Source organism: Thrips palmi, unplaced genomic scaffold, assembly GCF_012932325.1.
Source record: "Thrips palmi isolate BJ-2018 unplaced genomic scaffold, TpBJ-2018v1 HiC_scaffold_17, whole genome shotgun sequence".
NCBI lineage: Eukaryota > Metazoa > Arthropoda > Insecta > Thysanoptera > Thripidae > Thrips > Thrips palmi.
In genome coordinates this window covers 12849489-12871837 of record NW_023144626.1, presented here as the reverse complement: position 1 = coordinate 12871837, position 22349 = coordinate 12849489, and the positions used below count along the sequence as shown (strand labels likewise).

At 47.3% G+C, this 22349-nt stretch overlaps 1 protein-coding gene across 1 annotated transcript; it reads right to left on the bottom strand.

The window, feature by feature from the left end:
• Positions 1-24: 24 nt before the first annotated feature.
• LOC117643254 (myrosinase 1-like) lies at positions 25-9399 on the bottom strand. Its single transcript, XM_034382008.1, has 11 exons — positions 9332-9399; positions 8895-9062; positions 8400-8542; positions 7600-7728; positions 6974-7099; positions 6333-6507; positions 3963-4102; positions 1837-2082; positions 1072-1209; positions 876-982; positions 25-570 (listed from the first exon to the last, which is right to left on the bottom strand). The coding sequence occupies exons 2-11, from the start codon at positions 9058-9060 to the stop codon at positions 369-371; spliced, it is 1572 nt and encodes a 523-aa protein (XP_034237899.1). The 5' UTR covers positions 9061-9062; positions 9332-9399; the 3' UTR covers positions 25-368.
• Between the last annotated feature and the right edge of the window lie 12950 nt (positions 9400-22349).

The following is a 22349-nucleotide window of genomic DNA, read 5'->3' as shown; positions in this document are numbered from 1 at the left end:
AAGTAAGCCTCTTCATATGTTTCCTATTTTTATTTTAAATTTAAAATTATTATGAACATTTATTCTGAACTGTGACAATGTGCTTTTAATTTTAAGAGTGTTTGAACCTCTAGGTTTAGGACGCGCTGACATTCTACTCGCGCAATTAACGTTTTCCGTTTATCTCATTAGCGGCCAGGCAGATAACTTATAAAAAGGGATGACTCCGTCTTAAATTGATTAATTGATAGCCACCCCGTGCACAACTTTTGAATCCGTAGCTCTTGACGAGATGCGGAAACAACGATTATAAACGCTTAAGGTAACGCGCTCTTGACAGGCCTCCGGAAAAAATGTAAATGTTCACTCATTTCCGAAATGAAAACAGATCAGAAGCAGAAGGCTAGCAGCGCTAGCAGAAGCAGCAGTGTAGCAGACGCTGCCGACCTCGCACCCGACGAGGCCAGGTCCTCCTCCCACAGGGGAACGGACCCCGTCTTGGCCAATTCGATCCAGAACTGCGACGAGTCCTTCGGGCTACGGTCCAGGCTGCCTCCCTCGTAGTCCACGTGGAACAGACCGAACGGGCGACTGTCAAAACATTACCCAGTAATTATAAGTCTTAATAAGGTCTTATCTGTTCCTTTCCGGACAACGAATCCTATCTCTCATCACGCGATAAGGAGGAGAGTCCTCAAAAAAGGTGTGGTTGTGGGAATAGTTTGTCATGCTCACTCTCTGAACCGCCCGAAATTCATGTGCATCTGAGGTAAGATCATTTCTCCGGAAACAGTCGGATAAGATCTTCTACCAAGGAACAGTAAGGCGACATGTCTAGAGAAGGGCTGATCGAGGTGTGACCAGTTCTCGAAGCAATGTGCGCCATTGGGTCTCACCTGTATCCGGCAGTCCACTCGAAACTGTCGATCAAACTCCAAGTGCAGTAGCCGATCACCTTGATGCCGAACTCTTTCATAGTCGATACAAGCGAGCGCAGGTAAGCCTGAGAAATGCAACATCAGGAATGATGTACACCTTCCACATGAACCTGGTTACGTTTATGACAAACACGATATTGGACCAGGCACTTACACTGTGATAAACTCCTCGGATGCGATCCTTCTTGCCCAGTCCATAAATGTCACCGAAGCCGTTTTCGGAAATGACCAGCGGAAGCTTGTACTGGCTCCAGGCCCACAGCACTGCGGACCGTATCGCGTCGGGCTTGACCTGCCGGGGAGAGATTCAAGACGGCTGGTTGATGCTTGCCAGAGTAGACATGAAGAGTCAAGTATAAGTGAGCTAATCTCAAATTATATTGATTTGTAGCCGTATCAAATGATCACACTGAGTGAAATTCGCCTGCGTCTTAGGTAAGGGTCTTTCGGGGGGAACGCCCAGTGATCTCTTGAATAGGATTCGTCGATATTCCATTAAATGAGTGATTAACATATTGGAATAATGAATGCAACACAACATTTTTCTTACAAAGCAATAACTTGTTCCTGCACGGTAAAAGCAGTTCCTGGTTTTCCCAGGAACACCCTGGAAATCGCCTATGTCTTCGCCGTAGGGCTCCTGGGAAAACCGGGTACCGTTTCCGCCGTGTGTCTGAAAACCTGATCCAAATTCGCGCACCTCTGAAAGCTGAAAACTTATTCTGACATTCTTTAGAACTCAGGCCATCAATATCAGAGTAAGTGTTCAGAATTTCAGCTTTCAGAGGTGCACGAGCTTTTTCTGACATTCTGACAAAATTTACACAAGTGAAGCAAAGCGGTTTGTTTTAACAAAGTATTTTGCGCATACATAAGATTTCAAAGAAAATTCTTTGTAAGGTTTTAAGGGTGTGCCTACCAAGCTGAACATGGTGTTCATGTGTAGGAAGTCGGTGCCAACCACCGCCGGGTTCACGAAGGGCATGACCGACAAGAACGGGCCGATGAGGGGTATCTGGCTGGCGGGGCTGTTGCCGTCGGTGGTGTAGCTCGCGACCATGCCGAAGTACACGTTGCAGGCGAGGAAGTCCGAGGTCCCTCTAATGCGCTCTTTCTCGGCCTCACTGAACGGCTGCATCAGGCTGCCGGCCAGCTCCTTCACGACCTGCGGCGCGGAATCCGATACTCACTCATCACATTTTATGAACGTTACATCATACCGACTTCAATTACACTCTCAGTCTCGTAATGACTTTTTATCTCTTGCCATAAAGTATTTTGTGCGAACGCAGTATTTTCTGTTTAACTACGCATTATTTTGTTCTCTGTATATTTTTTTTAGTCCATTAATCCTGACTTTTGGTCATTTGCAATACTTTTCAATTTCTACATGATCTATTGACAATCTTATCTTTAAAACGATCAAAATTGTGCGTATTGTAAGAGGTAAATTTATGTTTGCTCAAAAGACGTCATACACTGCAAACCTAACTGTCTACTAAGAACACACTTACAAATGCATGCTTGCAAGTACACACTTACAAACGCATGCTTGGCCAAGTACACACTTACAAATGCATGCTTGCAAGTACACACTTACAAACGCATGCTTGACGCCGTATAACTTCATGCGTCAAGCATGCGTTTGTAAGTGTGTACTTGCAAGCATGCATTTGTAAGTGTGTACTTGGCCAAGCATGCGTTTGTAAGTGTGTACTTGCAAGCATGCATTTGCAAGCGTGTACTTAGTAGACAGTTAGGTTTGTAGTGTAAGCAAGAGAAGAAAAAGTATATATAGGTCTGCACCGTTAAAAATCCACTGTAATATTACAACACAATCACCACCAGTAATGCTGTTTAATAACAACAGTAATGTTTTGTGTCTGAACGGGAAACCCATCCAGAAACAGCACTTTCGTTTCATAACAATCTACTTGTCAAGTAACAACAATGTAATCGTCATTCAAAATAGTTGTGCAGTCCCAAAAAATCATGGATTGCATGGGATACCCATGACACAAATCCCATGACAGCGCACTGAAATCTCATGAGACTGCGGTTCAGCACCATGGACAAGCGGCATGCTATCCAAAATGGAGGTCGTTTGCCAGGGTGCAGGCCTAGCACCATGGGAGGACCTCCCCCATGATATGAACTTTTCCATGGGTTCAGACTTCCCATGGGAAGGCAGTCCTGCTCGTGCGTTGAAGTCTCCGCCTTGTTTTCAATTATAGGTCATATCATGTCAACGGTGCCCTCCAGACAAAATATGATTGCAAAATCGGATGTAGCGTCAAAAGTTTAGGGGGTGACCTGTGAAATGATTAAGTCCAGATTAGGCACTGATCTCATCATTTTGTACTCGGGACTCTGCCAAGGCAAGGAAGTGCTTCCCATGACTCACACTCCATGGTATTTTTCCCCATGAGTCGCAAGACACCATGAGAAGTTGTTCCAAAAATCACGGGGAATCGTTCCCATGGAAAGAATCGGCCCATGGCATCCCATGCACCGCCATGGCTCATGGGATGCCCCATGGTTTTTTTTGGACTGGGTTGTCGTTGAACAGGTTTCATGTTTAGAAACAGCCTTTTGCAATCTTGGTTATAAGGGTTTTGTTTAATATCAGCACGATGAAATCAACACAAATGTTGGGAAGACATCGTTGAAGACTCCAAAGAAGTATTGTTTTATTACAATCGAACTGTCAGAAAACAGCACCGAGGGCTACAACATGCTTGTAATAAAACAAGTCGTGCTGCTATCAAACTTAACAGCATAAGTGCTGTTAATTTACAGCACTTTTTTTAACAGTGTGAGAGTGTAAGTCACGTTTGTTGGAACTCGCACTCTCATTCCAGGAGCGTTACAAGATGTCACGTTCCTTTGAGCAATATGTCCTTTTCTTTTGGATGTGAATCAGTCACTATACACACACGCAGACACCTTGTCACATTCGTTTCCACCCAATGTCACTTTCCTAGAATGAAAGTGAAAGTGTTTGCGTGAATGATGCTTAGCAGTGAAGCGCCTCAGCGCGCCTACCTCCGGGTAGTCGCCGTAGACGACCGGGTGAAGCAGGACGCCGGTGTTGACCTGGTTGAAGGCGTCCGCGGCGTACACGTCCTCGATGCGGGTGGAGTTGGGGCGGGCGGTGTAAAGGAGCGCCGAGAAGCCCACCTGGCCTGAGGGCCACATCGAAACCGATTTCTCAAAGCTCTATACAAACTACCGTCAGCGGGGGTAACTTGGGACACTTTTTCACAACTTTTTCACGTTTTTTGAACGCCAGAGGTTCTTAACCTAGACCATTGAATCCTAACTATGTTAAAGTTTTACCCTTTCCCCGTGATTTCATGCTGGTCTGGTTTATTTGCCTCGATTATATCGTTTACAAGCGGTCTCGAAAGAGTGTCCCAAGTTACCCCATGACCGGGGGTGGGGGTAACTTGGGACAGTAGGTAATTAGCTACATTCCCATGCATCTTTTGATGTTAATGGATGAAATAAATATCAGTCACAACATATTGACCAAGAATTCAGGCCTAGGAACTCTTGCGGGACCGATATTGGACTATATCTGGAACTCTTGGACCTCTCTTTTTTTCTGGTATTTTCCAGGCATTTTCTGAAAAGTTCAAAATATTACCAGAAGACAAAACTGGACAGCAAGGCATCTCTATCCATCATCAGCGTAAAATCCGAAGATTAAGTTATGTCAGGGACCGGGTCAGACAACTCCTAGGAGGCTAGGACTGCTGGAAACATGAGGAGAAAACTGTCCCAAGTTACCCCGTAAAATTTCGATTTTTGATAAATTGAAGTCTGGACCGAAGATGGGAAAACTGAAATCAACTGAAATCAGAGAGACATCAAATCTGCATTTCACTCCTTGCACCAGGGTCAACTAGACAATGTTTGACATATTTTGTCAAAAACCCTATTATGTAGTTTCCCGTTTCTCAAGTACTAACTGTGATGTTATGCACCTTTTCCACCTTTCCGCGCGTGGCCTGAGCCCTCTGCAACAAAATCCTGCCGCGGGTTTGACGCTAGAAACCCCCATCGCTGAATGGCAGCACCAACAAGGTGTACAGGGCAGACTGTCCCAAGTTGCCCCCGGTGTCCCAAGTTACCCCCGTTGCGACGGTACTTTGGCGGCGTCTGATGCTGCGGGCTCCAGGCGGTGATAGTAGGGTATTACCGAAACTACAATTTTCATCCAAACTTAACCAAACTCTGGATTTTGTACTTATTTGACCTCGCGAACAATCTGAGAAGTGGAAAACGGTGATTCGAGGACTTTTAAAAAACGCGAAAAGGTTAGGCTTTTTCACTGTTTATACGCACGGCAGCTCTAGCAGACTGGTGCGCCGCCACCAGCGCCATCTCAAGGTAGGGTTATGTACTACGTCCCCAAACGCCCATGCCCGGCGTTGTAAACAACGTGTGTGTTGTGTGCGCGAAAATGCCTAAATGCCCAGTTTAAGAAGCGTGGTTAGGTGTCCTGGACAGCCTTGGAGAGGGTGACACCTGGGGACCGATGAAGAAGAGGTACAGGGAGGCGTTTCGGAGTGACCTCCACTACCAGGATCGACTTTTCATCGTGATTCTGTGCTACCAGAACGGTGACGACATGTACAGGACCATTAAATTTTTGAAGGGTTAGGTTAGGTTAGAGTTTGGTTAAGTTTGGATAAAAATTGCAGTTTCGGTATTACCCTTCTATCACCCTCCAGGCCACTGAGCTCAGTAGAGTGAAAAATCATCAACAGTCTTTTGGGGCGATTGCTGTTAATTTCGTAACTGATACACACTCGATTTGAGGGCCATAGTTCTCGCGGTGACATGCCTTGCAGTGTGCACTTCCTGTCATGGGACTTCACTGCAAAGCTGGTGGTAAGTTCGCTTGCCACAAATTTAGTAAGCCGTTTTTAATGCCAAAATTTGGCAAGCTTTGGTAGGCAATCTTCATACGCTTGCCAAATTTTGGCAAGCTGGGGAGTGTTTCCGGGCCAAGCTTGCCAATTTTTGGCATTCAAAACGGCTTTCCAAATTTGTGGCAAGTAAACTTGCTTTGCAGCGTTATTTCGTCCCATGGATGATGCACGTTTTATTCACCTCCGATGGTCGTTCAATTTCTTTCCCCCGGAATAAATTGCCCAATAAGAGTACAACTTACACTCTACAAACTCAAGTGTGCATGGTGCTCTGCTTTACGTGCAGAAGGTAGTGGACTTCAGCAACAGTGTACATGCCAGGTTGACTCCAGGTGGAGTGAACCATGTCGATACTTGACTTTGTAGAGCAGTTGGCATCAGGCAAAATGTTTTGCCGGGCGTGAACAAAATTGTGCTTAAAAATGCATTACTCGTGGGACAAAAAAATGTGCCATGACATGCAGTGTGGGCGTACCCTCGTGGCCGGCGTCCTTGAAGATGTGGTACGCCTCGGCGTGGCCCAGGATGAGGTGACGCATGCACGCGTACTGGTCCATGTCGGCCGCCGTGTACATGCCGGCCAGCAGGAACAGGTTGGGGAAGTAGGTGCACCAGTTGTTGGGCTCGTTGACGGTTATCCAGAGCTTGGCCTGCAGCATCAGAAAATAGTAAGGCACATTCTCAAAAACTTGCAAACTTCTTGCAAAGAGGGCAGTTTTACATATGGTGGGGAATTTTATGCTTCCACAGTACAATTTCTCCGATTGGAAAAAAGTTCAGAATTTTAGCTGAAATTGCCCGCGGTGTGACTCTATATAATATCGCAGACCTCTTGTACTTACTGAGGTGCTCTAGGTGTGTACTCAATACACACTAAAGTTTTCAGTGCATGTTTCATACCTTGACATAATTTGATGCTGAACAAAAAAGTTTTTAAGACTGTTGTTAAAAGTTCGTATTTTAACTCGGTGCCCATCGTTTCTTCCCAGTATTAATATCAATCTTTTCATTTACGTCCAAACAGGAGGTTCGAGTATCGTAAACAAACGCACTTTGGGCTACTGCTCCCTGAAGCGTGCATTCCCACCGTCTGTTCCTACGGCAGGGGCTGCTTACCTTGCTAGCGTACTCGGTGAAGGCGAGTCGAGCGAAGTCCTTGAAATAGTTGACCATTTTCTCGCTCTGCCAACCTTTGAACTCCTCCTCTAGTATCCAAGGGTGGTCGAAGTGATAAAGCGTCACCTGCGTCGGGCCGAAACAAACAATTATTTTTTGCTGGAAGCCGAATTAATTTTTTCTTTTGATCGCGGGCTAATAAACTAAGATAAGTGATGAGCGAAGTGGCCTCATTCAATTTCGAATCAAATTTTCGTGCATAGACCCTCCGATACTTTTTTTATAGAGAGCGGCGGGTCAAAACGGGAAAAATGAACACTGTTTTGAAAATTTGGTCCTAAATATTTGCATTTGGAAACTGCACTCTTTTGTTCCGTTTTGGGATTGAATGTGCCCTCCATTGAATCATTTCGTTCGTTTTCAACACTGGTAAAACTAAAGCGTAGTATTACCCTCTGTATTCAAGCGTAACAGGCTCATCCGTCAAGATTCTCCCCATCTAAATGCATGGTGGAATTTCTAGAGTATGCTTCATTTCAAGCGTAACTCTATGCTTGACTCAAGCATAGAGTTACGTTTAAGTATTACCAGTGAAAGTATTTGCGATCTGTTGACACGTCGCCTACCAGGGGGGTCATGCCGTGCTTGAGGATCTCGTCGATGAGGTCGTGGTAGTACTGCACGCCCTTCTCGTTCCTCGTGACGGCGTCGGGCAGCACTCGCGACCACGAGATGGAGAAGCGGTAGAGCTTGAGCTGCAATCGCATCGTCGCCTTAGTGCCCAACTCCTCTGGTTTTCAAAGAAAGGGACATGCGCTCTACGTGCCCCTAGGGACTTGGTTCATCACACTAAATTGCTACGTAGTATTTTGTGTAGCTTCGTGTAATCTCCGTAAATTCACGAAGGCGTCTTCGGCAACATTTTTGCTAGAGGTACCTTTGTAGCTTCGAAAGACTTCTTATTACAGTGAATTCGGTTCTACGAGCGCAGAGCTGGTGTCAGCGAGCACTCTGCGCTGTGTGAGCCAAGAAGAAGTCACTGCACTGAAATTCCAAACGCTATGAGTATTGCACGTATGGTGCAATGCGTCGAGATATCGAACCATACGTGCAATGCCTCAGCCATATTGCACCTTACGTGCAATGCATCCCGAAAATGACCTATGCTAATGCATGAGAGGGAGGCATTGCACTTCATGTGCAATGCTTTTGCATTGCACCAATTGACGCTATACTCATAGAGTTTGGATTCTCAGTGTGTGAATTTCAGTGTACAAATCCAATAAATTAGTCGAATTTTAATGAATTTCAGTTAACTTTCGATGAATGTCAATAGAATTTCGATGAATTTCAGTGAATTTTACATGTCTGATGAATTTCAGTGCAAAAATATGGCTGGAGTTATTTCCCCTTGGCGTGAGCTCACCCCCAGCGAGGCCGCGGCCTGGACGTCCTCCTTGTAGCGGTGGTACGAGTCGGCCGCCACGTCGTGCGGGTGCGAGTCGTTGAGTCCGAAGGCGGCGAGCTTGCCCGAGTGCAGCAGGTGGTCCACGGCACTCTCGCCCTTGCCTGCGCGAGCCAGAGCGCACGTTTTAAACCTTACGAAGTATTTTGAACATACATAATACAAAGTAGTTTACTTTGTTACACAAAGAAAGTTCGTAAATTACGAAGTATTTTCTTTGTAAGGTTATGTGCTCAAAATACATTGTTATGACAAACCGCGTTTCTTTGTAAGGCCTGAAACTCAGAACCTTGCAAACAGTCACAGGCCTTGCACAGAAATTAGTTTGACATTACACAGTATTTTCAGCAAAGTGTTTTCAGCTGACCAAGAAAATAATTCTTTTTGTTATTGAGGTGCGCGAATTTTGATCAGGTTTTCAGACAGGTTTCCGACATCCTGACGGCGCGTACTCACCGTCTTCGTCCCAGGCTCCCTCCGTCTGGATGGCAGACACCCCCGCCCCGATGAGCAGGCCCTCGGGCACTGCGAAGGGGTCGTCCACCGCGGCGCCGCCACACAGAGCCACGCCCAGCGCAGCCAGCACCGCCAGCCAAGGAAGGGGCTGCGTCGCTCGGGCCATTCCTAGACCCAGAGTTAAAGACCCGACTGACGAACGACCAACTCCACAAACTGCTGCCATGAACACAACCCCTTGCGCGAGGCACGCTCTAAGAAATTAGGGTCACATGCCGGAGTAGATTTTACAATGCCTTCATTTTCTTCGTATTGCGAAGCGATTCTTCGTAGAGTTTGGAGTACCGTAACTTGCAGCCCCACATTTTAAGTGTGAAGTTCTCAATACTTAGTTTCCCAATGCCCAAATGAGTAGCTCTCCGGTATGTCACGCTTACCTGAAGCACACGAACTGTAAGACGAGACCGAACAGACTGTGGGAGTTGGCTAGTTGGCTGGACCTCAGCAGTCTAGTACTACAAGGAAGGCCCCAGGGCTACTTATTGGGCCACGCGACCAGGTGCTCCTGCACTCGAGGAGCATCTTCCGGTGGTCGGCGGATAGATAAGCTTGCTCCGAGCGGCCCTCATCCTGACCGCACTCGTAAGCCTTACAAAGAAAACAGCGGCTTCGTAGTACAGCACGCCAGGCTTGCAGCAGCGGCGGTAGAGGCGTCCTATCTGGCCTGGCTGACTACTGCCGCAGCCGAAGCCAAGACTCGGCAGTGGGCTGCCCGTGGGCCGGCCAAGAGCTCGACTTTCATCCGCGGCATTCTAACTAATTCTTCCGTTGTGGAAAGGGCGTTCCCTGTACTACAATTCTTATTTCTTCGCATGCTGAGATAAAATTCATCTCACATTGGCAGCCAAAGAATATGACGTCACGTTCTTTTTCACGTGAAAACGCCGATATCCCTGATGGGAATTTATGGACGACTTTGGATGTCGTATTCTTGACGTCCAGGGACATCCAGGATGTTCCAATGACATCCACGGATATCCGGAATGTTTCATTCTGGAAGTCCCTGGATGTCAGCTCCTCACATCCAAACAGGTCCAACCACATCCACCGACATCCAAGCGACATCCAAACGTCATCCATTCACATCCAACGACGTTCCCTGACAGCCCAGCCACATCCATTCAGATCCACCGACATCCATATCCAGTAACGACCTCCACTGTCATCCGTTTGCATCCACCTGCATCCATTCTCATCCATCGGCATCCATCGACATCCATTCACATCCAAATCACATCCATCGTCATCCATCCGCATCCTCTCTCATCCAATCACATCCAAATGACACCCATTCTCATCCATCGACATCCGTTCACATCCAAATGACATCCATTCTCTTCCAACATCATCCATTTACCTCCATATGACATCCATTCTCATCCATCGTCATCCATTCACATCCAAACGACATCCGTGCTCTTCCACCTACATCCATTAACATCCAAAACACATCCATTCTCATCCAAAGACATCCAATTGACATCCATTCTCATCCACCGTCATCCATTATCATCCATATGACATCCATTCTCATCCACCAACATCCACTCACATCCAAATGACATCCATTCTCATACACCGTCATCCATCTTTAACGTCCATATGACGCCTAATCTCATCCATCGTCATCCATTAACTTCCATATGACATCCATTCTCGTCCATCGACATCCATTCACATCTAAATGGTCCTGTGGAGGAGCTCCCAAAGGAAGTTTCTAAACCTAAACGACCGTTGGGCGCAAAGGCCGAAAGGACCAAGTATGGTGAATGATCGCAAAAATGTCCTACAGCCTACTTAAAACATCAACCAACACTGTAACCGAGAACGAACAACGGAACGTTGAGCACAGCGCCATCTGGCGGCGGCTCCATGAACCTCATCCTCACACTACGAATGTTCGGGGGCTCACATCACCGACATACATTCTCAACGACCGTCATCCATTTACATCCATCGTCACCCACATGCATCCAAATGCCATCTCTTTGCCTCCCAGCAACAACCAGGCACATCCCAGCGACATCCATTCAGATCCAAGTGACTTCTATTCGAATCCAAGTGACTTCCATTCACATCCATCGCCATCCACTCACATCCAAACGACATCCCTACTATTACAGTCACATCCATTCTTATCCATTCACATCCAAATGACATCCATTTTCATCCATTCACATCCAAATGACATCCATTCTCATCCATTCACATCCAAATGACATCCATTCACATCCATTCTCATCCATTCACATCCAAATGACATCCATTCACATCCATTCACATCCATTCTTATCCATTCACATCCATTCTCATCCATTCACATCCAAATGACATCCATTCACATCCATTCTCATCCATTCATATCCAAATGACATCCATTCACATCCAAATGGCATCCAAGTGGCATGGATGTTATTTGGATGAGAATGGGTGTCATTTGGATGAAAAGGGATGACGGTGGATAAAATTGGGTGTCATTTGGGTGTGAATGGATGTAAATGGATGTCATTTGGATGTGAATGGATGAAAATGGATGTCATTTGGATGTGAATGGATGTGAATGGATGAAAATGCATGTCATTTGGATGTGAATGGATGACAATGGATGTGAATGGATGTCATTTGGATGTGAATGGATGTCAATGGATGTCATTTGGAAGTGAATGGATAAAAATGGATGTCATTTGGATGTGAATGGATGACAATGGATGTGAATAGATGTCTTTTGGATGTGAATGGATGTCATTTGGATGTGAATGGACGAAAATGGATGTGATTTGGATGTAAATGGATAAAAATGGATGTCATTTGGATGTGAATGTTTGTCGTTTGGATGTGAATGGATGATGGTGGATGGGAATGGATGTCAGGTTTTTGGTCGTGGCTGGATGTCGGTGGATGCAAAAGGATGTCGTTTGGAAGTAAAGCCCATTGACTTAAATGGATGTCGTTGGAGACGAGCGGATGTCCCACGGAAGTCAGTGGATATCCTTGGACGTTTGTGGATGTGGCTGGGAAGGCAGTGGATGTCGTTGGATGAGGTTGGATGAGATTGGATGTGGCTGCGTAGTAGGTGGATGTCGTTGGACGTAAGTGGAAGTCGTCTGGAAGTTGGTGGAAGTTATTGGACGTGCGTGGATGTGGATGAGTAGACAGTGGATGTCGTTGGATGAGAATGGATGTGGCGGGGAAGGTGTGGATGTGGATGGACGTGAGTGGATGTCACTCGAGAGTCAGTGGATGTCTTTGGACGTGTGTGGATGTGGTAAGGAAGCTAGTGGATGTCCATGGACGAGAATGGATGTGGCCGGGAGGTGGGCGGATGTCGTTGGACGTGAGTGGATGTCGCCCGGAAGTCAGTGGAGATGTATGGACGAGTATGGATGTGACTGGATGTCAGTGGATGAAAATGGAGGGAAATGGATGAATTTGGATGTCTACGGAAGAAAATGGACGACTTTGGATGTGAAATCCGATCTCCAACCACATCCAAGTTCTACCAGGGATTAGGAGCGTGACAAACAGTGAAAGTTTACAGTCAAACGAATGTGACACACCACGCCGCTTTGTCACATTAGTTTGGGTGTGACACGCAAACAGCCGGCGAAGTCACATTCAAACGAATGTGACACATGGTACCCATCGACATGTCGTGTCTCATTCAAACGAACTTAACTTGACAATACGAAGGTGTCATATTCAAACGAACGTGGCAGTGCATAGGTGTCACATTCGTTTGGGTGTGACAGTTCGTCAGCCAAGGGCGGATCCAGGGACGGGTTCAAGGGGGGCGATGTCACGAAAGTTGCCTACCTACAGGGGTAATGTGCGACTTTTTGCCTATCTTTCAGGCGGCTTCGTCGCCATCAGGGGGGGCGGCGACGCCCCTATCGCCCCCCCCCCCCCCCCTGGATCCATGCCTGTCGTCAGCTGATTGCGTGTCACAGCCGAAGTAATGTGACAAAGCGGCCCCGTTTAAAAAAGATCGTGCCGAGAATGTGTCGAAATGATGTCGAAATGATGCCGAAGTGTCCGGCATGCCCTGAATGATGCCTAAATGCGCTCGGCAAGCCCGAAATCCACCCGCCGCCGGCACGCGGCAAGCCCGAAATGAGCCCCGGTGTCGCGGGCGGCCCGGAATCGTACCGCGACCCCGACCGCTGCCCGGCCGGGTGGATTTCGGGCGTGCCCGTGCCTTTCGGCATGATTCCGGGCATGCCTGGGCATGCGCCCCGCATCGAGACCCTAATCAAAGAAGTGTCAAGTTAATGTCTTTGACCTGCGTACAAAATTGAAAAGTTAAAATAATGAAATTCTCTCTTAAGTACCAAGTCTATCAAAACCGGCGTGAAAAATTAGAAAATTCCGTGCAAACGAGATGTTTGTAGGACAATTTTGAATTCTTTGACTGAACAAATCTACAATCAAATTGAACACTTTGATACGGGTACTTGAATGAATGCAGTTGAATCCGTTGAGCTTCTGATGCTTAACAGCCTTAGCAGTAACTGTAGCTTGCATCCTAGTCTATAGGGCTCTCAATAAAATGAGCCGCGGGGCAAGGGTACTTCGAGTACGTGGATTATAAGGAAGCGAAGAACCGGGTTTGCGTGTAAGAGCCAGCACCCCAATAACCGGGTTTGGGAGCCTCAGACCTGGGTTTCCAGTGGGCCTGGATCCGCGGGTTGACTACCACACGCAGTGCTCCAGTACCTACGCTCACGTTCACTAAGTCTGTTGTTAGATCCAAGTGCCCAGTTCAACCCACGCACCTTGTCCAAAAGTCGAGGGGCTCTCCGCGAGTAACCCAAGAGTCTCGCGGGGGTTACGTATTCGTCAAGACACAGGGCTCGCCGCGTGCTCCTCCGCCAGCAGCGTGTCTCCCCCGCCCCCTCCAGTGCCGCTCGGGGTCGAGCGAGCTCGCTGGAAGGCATCGGGAGCCTGAGGCCTCCTCCCCAGGTCTCCTCCGTGGTGCAGTTGGCAGCGTCTCGGTCCACAAAGACGGTCGTCCTGGGTTCCAATACTAACCAGTGTTTCTCCTTCAGCGTTCTGTGTACGTGTGTGTGTATGTGAGTGTGTAAATGTGAGCCTGTGTGTGTATGAGTGTGCCTGTGTGCGAGACTGAATGGGCACCGCCATCCAGGTACCTCCCCCTCCTCCCCTGCAGCTTAATGGGAGGGACGGTTCGGCACGTTTTCGGCATGCCCGGCAAGCGTCCGGCATTGCCGAAAATCGGTTTGTTTTCCAACAAAATGATCATTTTTCGGCAAGCCCGGACTCCTGGTTCGGGGCGGATTTCGGGCGTGCCGGCCGGGCATGCCCGAAATCCTGCCGTCATCCGGCACGATTTCGGGCAAGATCATTTTTAAACGGGGCGCGGTGTCACATTCGATACATTATTCCCCTTTACTTGTGAAATTACTTCTGGAAGGCAGTACACTGAAATCTATGGAGTAAAGAAAAAACACAAAGTAGTACGACCCCCTCCGATCGTCCTGATATTTTGTATGCATGTTACCCACCTAAAAAGACTTCAAAGCCAAAATATTATGTCCGGGAAAAATTTATTGCCTGAGTTACAGCCCAGCAAAGTTACACTTTTGGACTAACAACATGAATTTGGGTATTTTGCCTCATGCAAGCAATTTTTGCACCAAGTGGCTGAGACAGGGCTCCCCTTACGTAAAATTGTCCAAGGAAGAAGATTTTGCCCACAGATCGGGCCTGGACAATATTTCTTGACGATATGACCTAAAAACCGCTAAAAAATGACTAAAATAGCACATTTGTCTTGGGATTTTGGGGAATTTATGTTTTGTTTTGCTCTTAAGTGTACTTAATCGATAGATAAAATCGTCCTGAATCCAATAAGCACATGCCCAGATTTTTATCTCAAGCCGTTTAGAAGTTATGGCGCTCCAAAATTTACTGTTTTTCCACTTTTTTGAGATTTTGCGTTTTTTGCGAGGCTTTGCTGCCTCATGCCTACCCTGCCATTCTATAACGTTCCCTCCCTGTACTTTTGGAGTGCTAGGAGTGAGAAAACGAAAGGCGGAGAAGGGAGCCGGGTGCGCTGTTATCGCTCTGCGGGGCCGAGGCCCCTGCGAAGCGAAGGGTAGGGTGGTCCACTTTTTTTAAAAGTTTCAAAAATTGAGGAGCGCCGTCCAGATTCTGAAAGTAGGTGTAAAATCATGAATTTTGATACAAATATGATAAGATTTGGACCATTCTTAGGGGTCCATCAACGCGCCTGAACTTTAAGGAAAAGTTGAAAATGTAGCGGTATACTAAAATCGATGCTGTTACGAGAGTCTTTGTCCGATTTTCGATTGCAAAACGGCGATCTTTTCAGAAAAGTGCGCTCTACTTGATGATGTACATAAAATGACGATCCGACGCATTGCCTATTTTCCAGGGGCGTACAATCCCGTTTTTAGCCTCTAAATCCAACATGTTCTTGCGTTTTGAAGGTGTTTAAGTCGTCCGATCAGATTTTTTGGAACACCATTCGACGCGCCTGATCAAAACCTTTCGAAAAATGTCTCAGGCGTCAAAATCGGTTGGTTTGCCTACTGTACAGGAGCAAAAAACCACTGAAATTCGCTTAAAAATTGCTTTTTCGGGATACGAAATATCCTGTTTGGCATTGGGTCGGATTTCTTGTGGTGCCATTTGTCGCGCCTGGTCAAAAACTTCCAATTACCGTCCTGGCTGTACAAATCCGGGGGATTGCCGACCCTACAAGCAAAAAATGTCGAATGTCGAAAAATTCGTCTGTGGGATACGCGACCCTCTGGATTCAGGCGCTCGAAACAGTAATCGAAAGTTTTTGACCAGGTACGTCAAATGGCACCACAAAAAATCCGACCCAATGCTAAACAGGATATTTCGTATCCCGAAAAAGCAATTTTAAGCGAATTCCAGTGGTTTTTTGCTCCTGTACAGTAGGCAAACCAACCGATTTTGACGCCTGAGACATTTTTCGAAAGGTTTTGATCAGGCGCGTCGAATGGTGACCCAAAAAATCCGATCGGACGACTCAAACACCTTCAAAACGCAAGAACATGTTGGATTTAGAGGCTAAAAACGGGATTGTACGCCCCTGGAAAAAGGCAATGCGTCGGATCGTCATTTTATGTACATCATCAAGTAGAGCGCACTTTTTTGAAAAGATAGCCGTTTTGCAATCGAAAATCGGATAAAGACTCTCGAAACAGCATCGATTTTAGTATGCCGCTACTTTTTCAATTTTTCCCTTTAAAAGTTCAGGCGCGTTGATGGACCCCTAAGAATGGTCCAAATCTTATCATATTTGTATAAAAATTCATGATTTTACACCTACTTTCAGAATCTGGACGGCGCTCCTCAATTTTTGAAACTTTTTAAAAAAGTGGACCACCCTAGCGAAGGGTAGGAAGCCACACACGCCTGTGCGCCGGGATGCCTACCCGGTGAAACCAATGTCTGGGAATTTCCAGACATTTTTTCGCATTTCCAGATATTGTCTGGAAATGGCCGTTTTTTTTCTCAGATATTGTCTGGAAATGTCTACTTTTTCCAGATAATATTGGAAATAGTCAAATCCCAGATATATATCTGGAAAAAAATCGGCATTTCCAGATAATATCTGGAAATAAGTTTTTCCAGATAATGTCTGGAAATAAAGGCCTTGACGCCGAGGTCCACGGATTTGCGACCTGGAGGTCCCCGATGGTGTCCTTGAGGTCCCCAGGACACGGGGAGTCCAACGCCGAGGTCGCCGACGGTCTAGGACCAGCGCTCTTTTTTCACTTAAAATCTTTAGTTATATCTTTTGAGTGAATATACTCTTTAAACTCATGTGTGTTCATAGCATGCTTCAGGTTGACGCATGTCTGCAAGTACACGCCACGCTAGAGCATGCTTGCCAAGTACCCGCTCAGTATTTATGTATATATTTTTGCACGTGATAATGCGTGATTTTAAACCAGTGTAACGTTTTGCATAATATTGTGCTCAGATTTGCATAAATTTATGCATTTGTAGGCATTTTTTTTGCAAATACTACTTATGCTTAAGATCGTGCAAGTAACACATATACACTCCCGACAAAAATTAGCGGAACGCTTTTTGTCATCGTAATATTTTCTAAGTCTTTCGAGCTAGGAAGCTGAAATTTTGTACACGGGTGCCCCTACTACTTCCCTCGAGGCCTGCGAAGTGCGTAGCCCGTGCGCCTCCCCTAACGGACGCACCCCCCCTAAGTGCCGAGGGTGAAAAAAACGATGAAAACGTGCCGTAAAAACCAACTTTACCGTATCGCAGAGGCCAAAGTTTTCGTGTACGAGGTCAAATGAGTCTCCTCTTTCCAACGATGCAAGCGGAATGCAATTTGAACCAACCCACCCCCGGCTGCACTCACCCCCACCCCCTCGAGGGGGTGGATTTCGAGCATGTTTGAATTTCGCGCAAAACAGCGTCGGGGCGTCCCCCGTACCAAGCAATCATGTTTTTTCGACGTTCCAACCACCCCCGGGTGAATCATCCCCCGGAAAGTCCAACCCCCTTTCGAACACCGGCCGTCCGGGGCCTTTCGGTTTGAGCAAAATGCAACAAAACTCCCGGGGGCATTCCTCCAGTGTCCAAGAAGACGTCTCAGCGAAGAAACGCGCTGCCGGACGACTGCAACCCCTGCGGTCGGGGTGTTCACCCCCTTGCACCCCTGCACGCCCCTGGAGGGGTTGGAAGCCCTCCGACGAGCGGGCTGGTCGAACAAGACATGGGGGAAGCGATCCTGAAGTTTTCAAGACGATCCCACCAACCGTTCGTCTTCCAGAGCGAAAAAAGCGTCATTTCCAGTAAAAACCACCCCTCACTTCACTCCCTTCCAGCGACCCACTGAGTGGGGGTAGCAGTCCCAACCAACGTCACAACACTCGGCCCAGACCTCATTTCAAAGGCCTCAAAGTTTCAGACTGATACGACAAAGCATGGGACCGTGGGAGCCACGCAACGATGTGCCTGCACTCGGCGGCAACGGACGCGCTGGCCCGTCGGGTCCATGCGCCGTGCAGGTAGGCAAGCCAACTCACCTGGCGCAAGGTTGATTAAAAGCCATTTGGAAGCCTGATTTTGGCTGGTTAGCCACTGTGGCATGTTGGGAGACATGCCCTGCCCACAGTGCTGAAGCGTGGTGACGAGCGAGCCAAAATCAGGCTTCCAAATGGCTTTTAATCAACCTGGCGCCAGGTGAGTTGGCTTGCCTACCTGCACGGCGCATGGACCCGACGGGCCAGCGCGTCCGTTGCCGCCGAGTGCAGGCACATCGTTGCGTGGCTCCCACGGTCCCATGCTTTGTCGTATCAGTCTGAAACTTTGAGGCCTTTGAAATGAGGTCTGGGCCGAGTGTTGTGACGTTGGTTGGGACTGCTACCCCCACTCAGTGGGTCGCTGGAAGGGAGTGAAGTGAGGGGTGGTTTTTACTGGAAATGACGCTTTTTTCGCTCTGGAAGACGAACGGTTGGTGGGATCGTCTTGAAAACTTCAGGATCGCTTCCCCCATGTCTTGTTCGACCAGCCCGCTCGTCGGAGGGCTTCCAACCCCTCCAGGGGCGTGCAGGGGTGCAAGGGGGTGAACACCCCGACCGCAGGGGTTGCAGTCGTCCGGAAGCGCGTTTCTTCGCTGAGACGTCTTCTTGGACACTGGAGGAATGCCCCCGGGAGTTTTGTTGCATTTTGCTCAAACCGAAAGGCCCCGGACGGCCGGTGTTCGAAAGGGGGTTGGACTTTCCGGGGGATGATTCACCCGGGGGTGGTTGGAACGTCGAAAAAACATGATTGCTTGGTACGGGGGACGCCCCGACGCTGTTTTGCGCGAAATTCAAACATGCTCGAAATCCACCCCCTCGAGGGGGTGGGGGTGAGTGCAGCCGGGGGTGGGTCGGTTCAAATTGCATTCCGCTTGCATCGTTGGAAAGAGGAGACTCATTTGACCTCGTACACGAAAACTTTGGCCTCTGCGATAAGGTAAAGTTGGTTTTTACGGCACGTTTTCATCGTTTTTTTCACCCTCGCGCACTTAGGGGTGGGTGCCGTCCGTTAGGGGTGGCGCACGGGCTACGCACTTCGCAGGCCTCGAGGGAAATAGTAGGGGCACCCGTGTACAAAATTTCAGCTTCCTAGCTCGAAAGACTTAGAAAATATTACGATGACAAAAAGCGTTCCGCTAATTTTTGTCGGGAGTGTACAATTGCACATGCACATTTGGTTTATATACGCCAAGAGGCGCATACCTGCCAGTTCACTGTTGTTGAAGTTCCCTCTATTTGCGTGTAGAGCAAAGCAACAGTGTACTTGCTGGTATGCGCCAACTTGCGTGTACTTTGTAAGCATGGTACAACGCAGATTAAGCATGCTAGGTTGGCTCCACGTGGAGTGAACTTGCAAGCATGCATCGACTTTTTAGACACATGACTTTGTGTAGTGGCAGTGATCCAGGACAAGCCTCTTGTGCTTGCAGGACTAGTTCAACGGCAGAGACAGCTGATGACAGGACATCTTGCTGTGGAAATAGTTGCCTCTAATGCTGAAAAAATTGCTGAATGCGAAGTTGTCCTCAAAGAAATTCCAAGAGTGATAAACGTTCATGGGGATGTTTATTACTTGAGGGGAGTTATTGGGTTTGAAGGCGGTCGGGCTGCGCGGCAGGGAGCCTTAGGCCATTTTAAGGCCTATACATTCAGCACTGGATCATGTTTGCTGTATGATGACATGCTGTCACAGCCTGTGCCATTTAATGAATCGGCCAAAGTTCGCTGCCATCTTGTGATTTACTCGGTCTAAACTTGTTCTTGTTCTAAACTTAATCTAAGTTCTTTGACTGTTTACTTTACCGTGATTATAGTAGAATAACTTTGAAGGCCAAAGAAATGTGCCATAATTGTTTTTCCAAGTTCAAAACATGTTAAAGCATGTTACTGTTCATGCTTGATGTGAAAATAAATCACCAATCAATAAATTTAATTTATCTTATTTTATTTAGCACCAAGCCCTCCTAAATGGGCTATCCTTCATCAGTCTGTAATCAACTTGTACCGAAACTCAGTTTTCTGTAGAGTAGATTCATCCTGGTGAAAAATTGCCGGGGGTAAAAAGTTTCCTAGGGTAAAATTACCGGGGGTAAAAATTCCCTAGTGGAACCTTACCTCGGTAAAGCGGGTATCTTTATCCTAGGAAACCTTTACCCCCATCTGGTGAGGGAGTACAAATTCGCTAGTAAATAATTACCCCCCAAGAGTAAGGTAGTTCTACCCTAGGGTCCGTGTACCCTCCCTCTGGATTGGGGGTTAAAATTTCCTAGTGCATAATTATCCCCCAGAGCTAGGTAAAATTTTCCTAGGAAATCTTTACCCTTCGCTGGAGACAGGGTGGTATTCCACTAGTGGATTATTACCCCCCATGAGGGGGTAAAGTTACCCTAGGGAAACACTACCCCCCACCCTGAGTGGGTATGAAACCCCTAGGGAATTATTACCCTCCCCTAGGGCAAGGTATTGCTCCCCTAGTAAAATAGTACCCTGGGTAGATGGGTATAGATGCACGCTGACACCGGTTGTTCGAAATCATTCAAATTAATTGACTGTATGCATTCTTGCAATTTGAACCACGTTTTGTGGTATGTTTCGGCACATACTCAGTTACGACAAAAAGTTGCTGTATTTCCAATAAATTTATTGTTCTAAATTTCCTTACGAAAGGCGAATGTTTGAGATTGAACATGTTCAATGTATTGTGGAATCACTTCGACACACCTCAACTGTAGCTCCGCTAGAGGCATATTTGTCTAAGTCCCAAAGCGAGGGGGAAACGGTGCAGAGTTCCGAAAACAGTCCGGAGGGGAGACCCTCCTCGGACGTATTCCGGGTAAGTCCGCTGCCCCGGACTCCCGGCGGACCGACCCGGACTTTCCGGCGAGTCCCGGGCACATATCGGTCTGGCCCGTCCGAACAGCGGTTCCTTCGCGGACTAACTACGGAATCACCCGAAGGCATTCGGACGCTTCTGGGGACAGCCCGAGGTGGCGGGGGCTCTTTCGGACGGCTGGCGGCAAGATTTCGGAACAATTCGTTTTTACACGGGCTTTCCTAGGCAGACCGTAGAAATGGGCGTGATCCCCTCAAAAATAGCATTTGGTCATCAAAATCTACACCAAAGGGATTCAACTTTCGGTCGGGGGTCCGAACGGGTTCTATTTTCGTCATCAGCAGCCTCAAAAACATATGAAACGATATGGAACTTGACATAAAGTTTAAAGTACCTAAAAAGTTGTCTTTTTTCTGCCGTTTTTTAAGGGTTTTCATGCTAATATGATCGAATGGATTGAGATAGAGAGCTGAATTTTGGTGTGTGGCGAGCCAAGGACATACCTAATGACCCTGCAAAATCTCAGCCAGATCGGCCGAGCCGTTCAGGAGGAGTAGTGCACACACACACGCAGACAGACAGACAGACAAACAGACAGACAGACAAAACTTTTCAACACCACTGGAGTAACGGGCTTCGCTATCGCTCAGCCAAAAAGCAGAGTACCTGCTAAGTGATGTAAAGTATCATAAGTCAAAGACTTGAGTTAAAATATCTTACAATAAATTTGGTCTTCAAACAAAATTTGAACTAATTGGCTGAGCGATAGCGAAGCCTGTTACTCCAGTGGGGTTGAAAAAATTTTTCTGTCTGTCTGTCTGTCTGTCTGTCTGTGTGTGTACACTACTCCTCCTGAACGGCTCGGCCGATCTGGCTGAGATTTTGCAGGCTTATTAGGTATGTCCTTGGCTCGGCACACGCGAAATTTCACCATCCTAGCTCAACTGGTTTGGCTTTTAAAGCCAAAAAACACTTAAAAAACGGTGAAAAATCGAGTTTTCTGTAGGCAAGTCGCCTCTGTCGCTTGAAGAAAGGGGGGTCTGGGGGGCGGAGCCCCTCAGCCAGGACAAGTGAAAAAGCTACAAGGGTCAAGATCGCGTTATCTGCAGGTGAAGCAACTCAACCTAGAATGAAGGGGGGTCTGGGGGGCGAAGCCCCCCAGCATGCAACAAGTTAGGAAAATCGATGATGGAGAAGCCATTGCCTGCCGAAGGCAGGCAAGCGCCGCAGGCCAAGGTAGGTACGCCAGGCGCGGATTGGAGAAACAGGCAGCGAGACCTCGCGAAGCCTGTTACGACAAGACGTGGTCTGGCGTAAACCTACCTTGTTACTAATTTCAAAGACCAATTAATTAAAAGCAGAGTGCCTACTAACTGATGTAAAGTATCATAAGCCCAAGACTTTTGTTAAAATATCTTACAATAAATTTTGCCTTAAAATAAAAATACTTTTGTCTGACTTCAACTTATTTCCATCATGTAACTCACTAGTTTG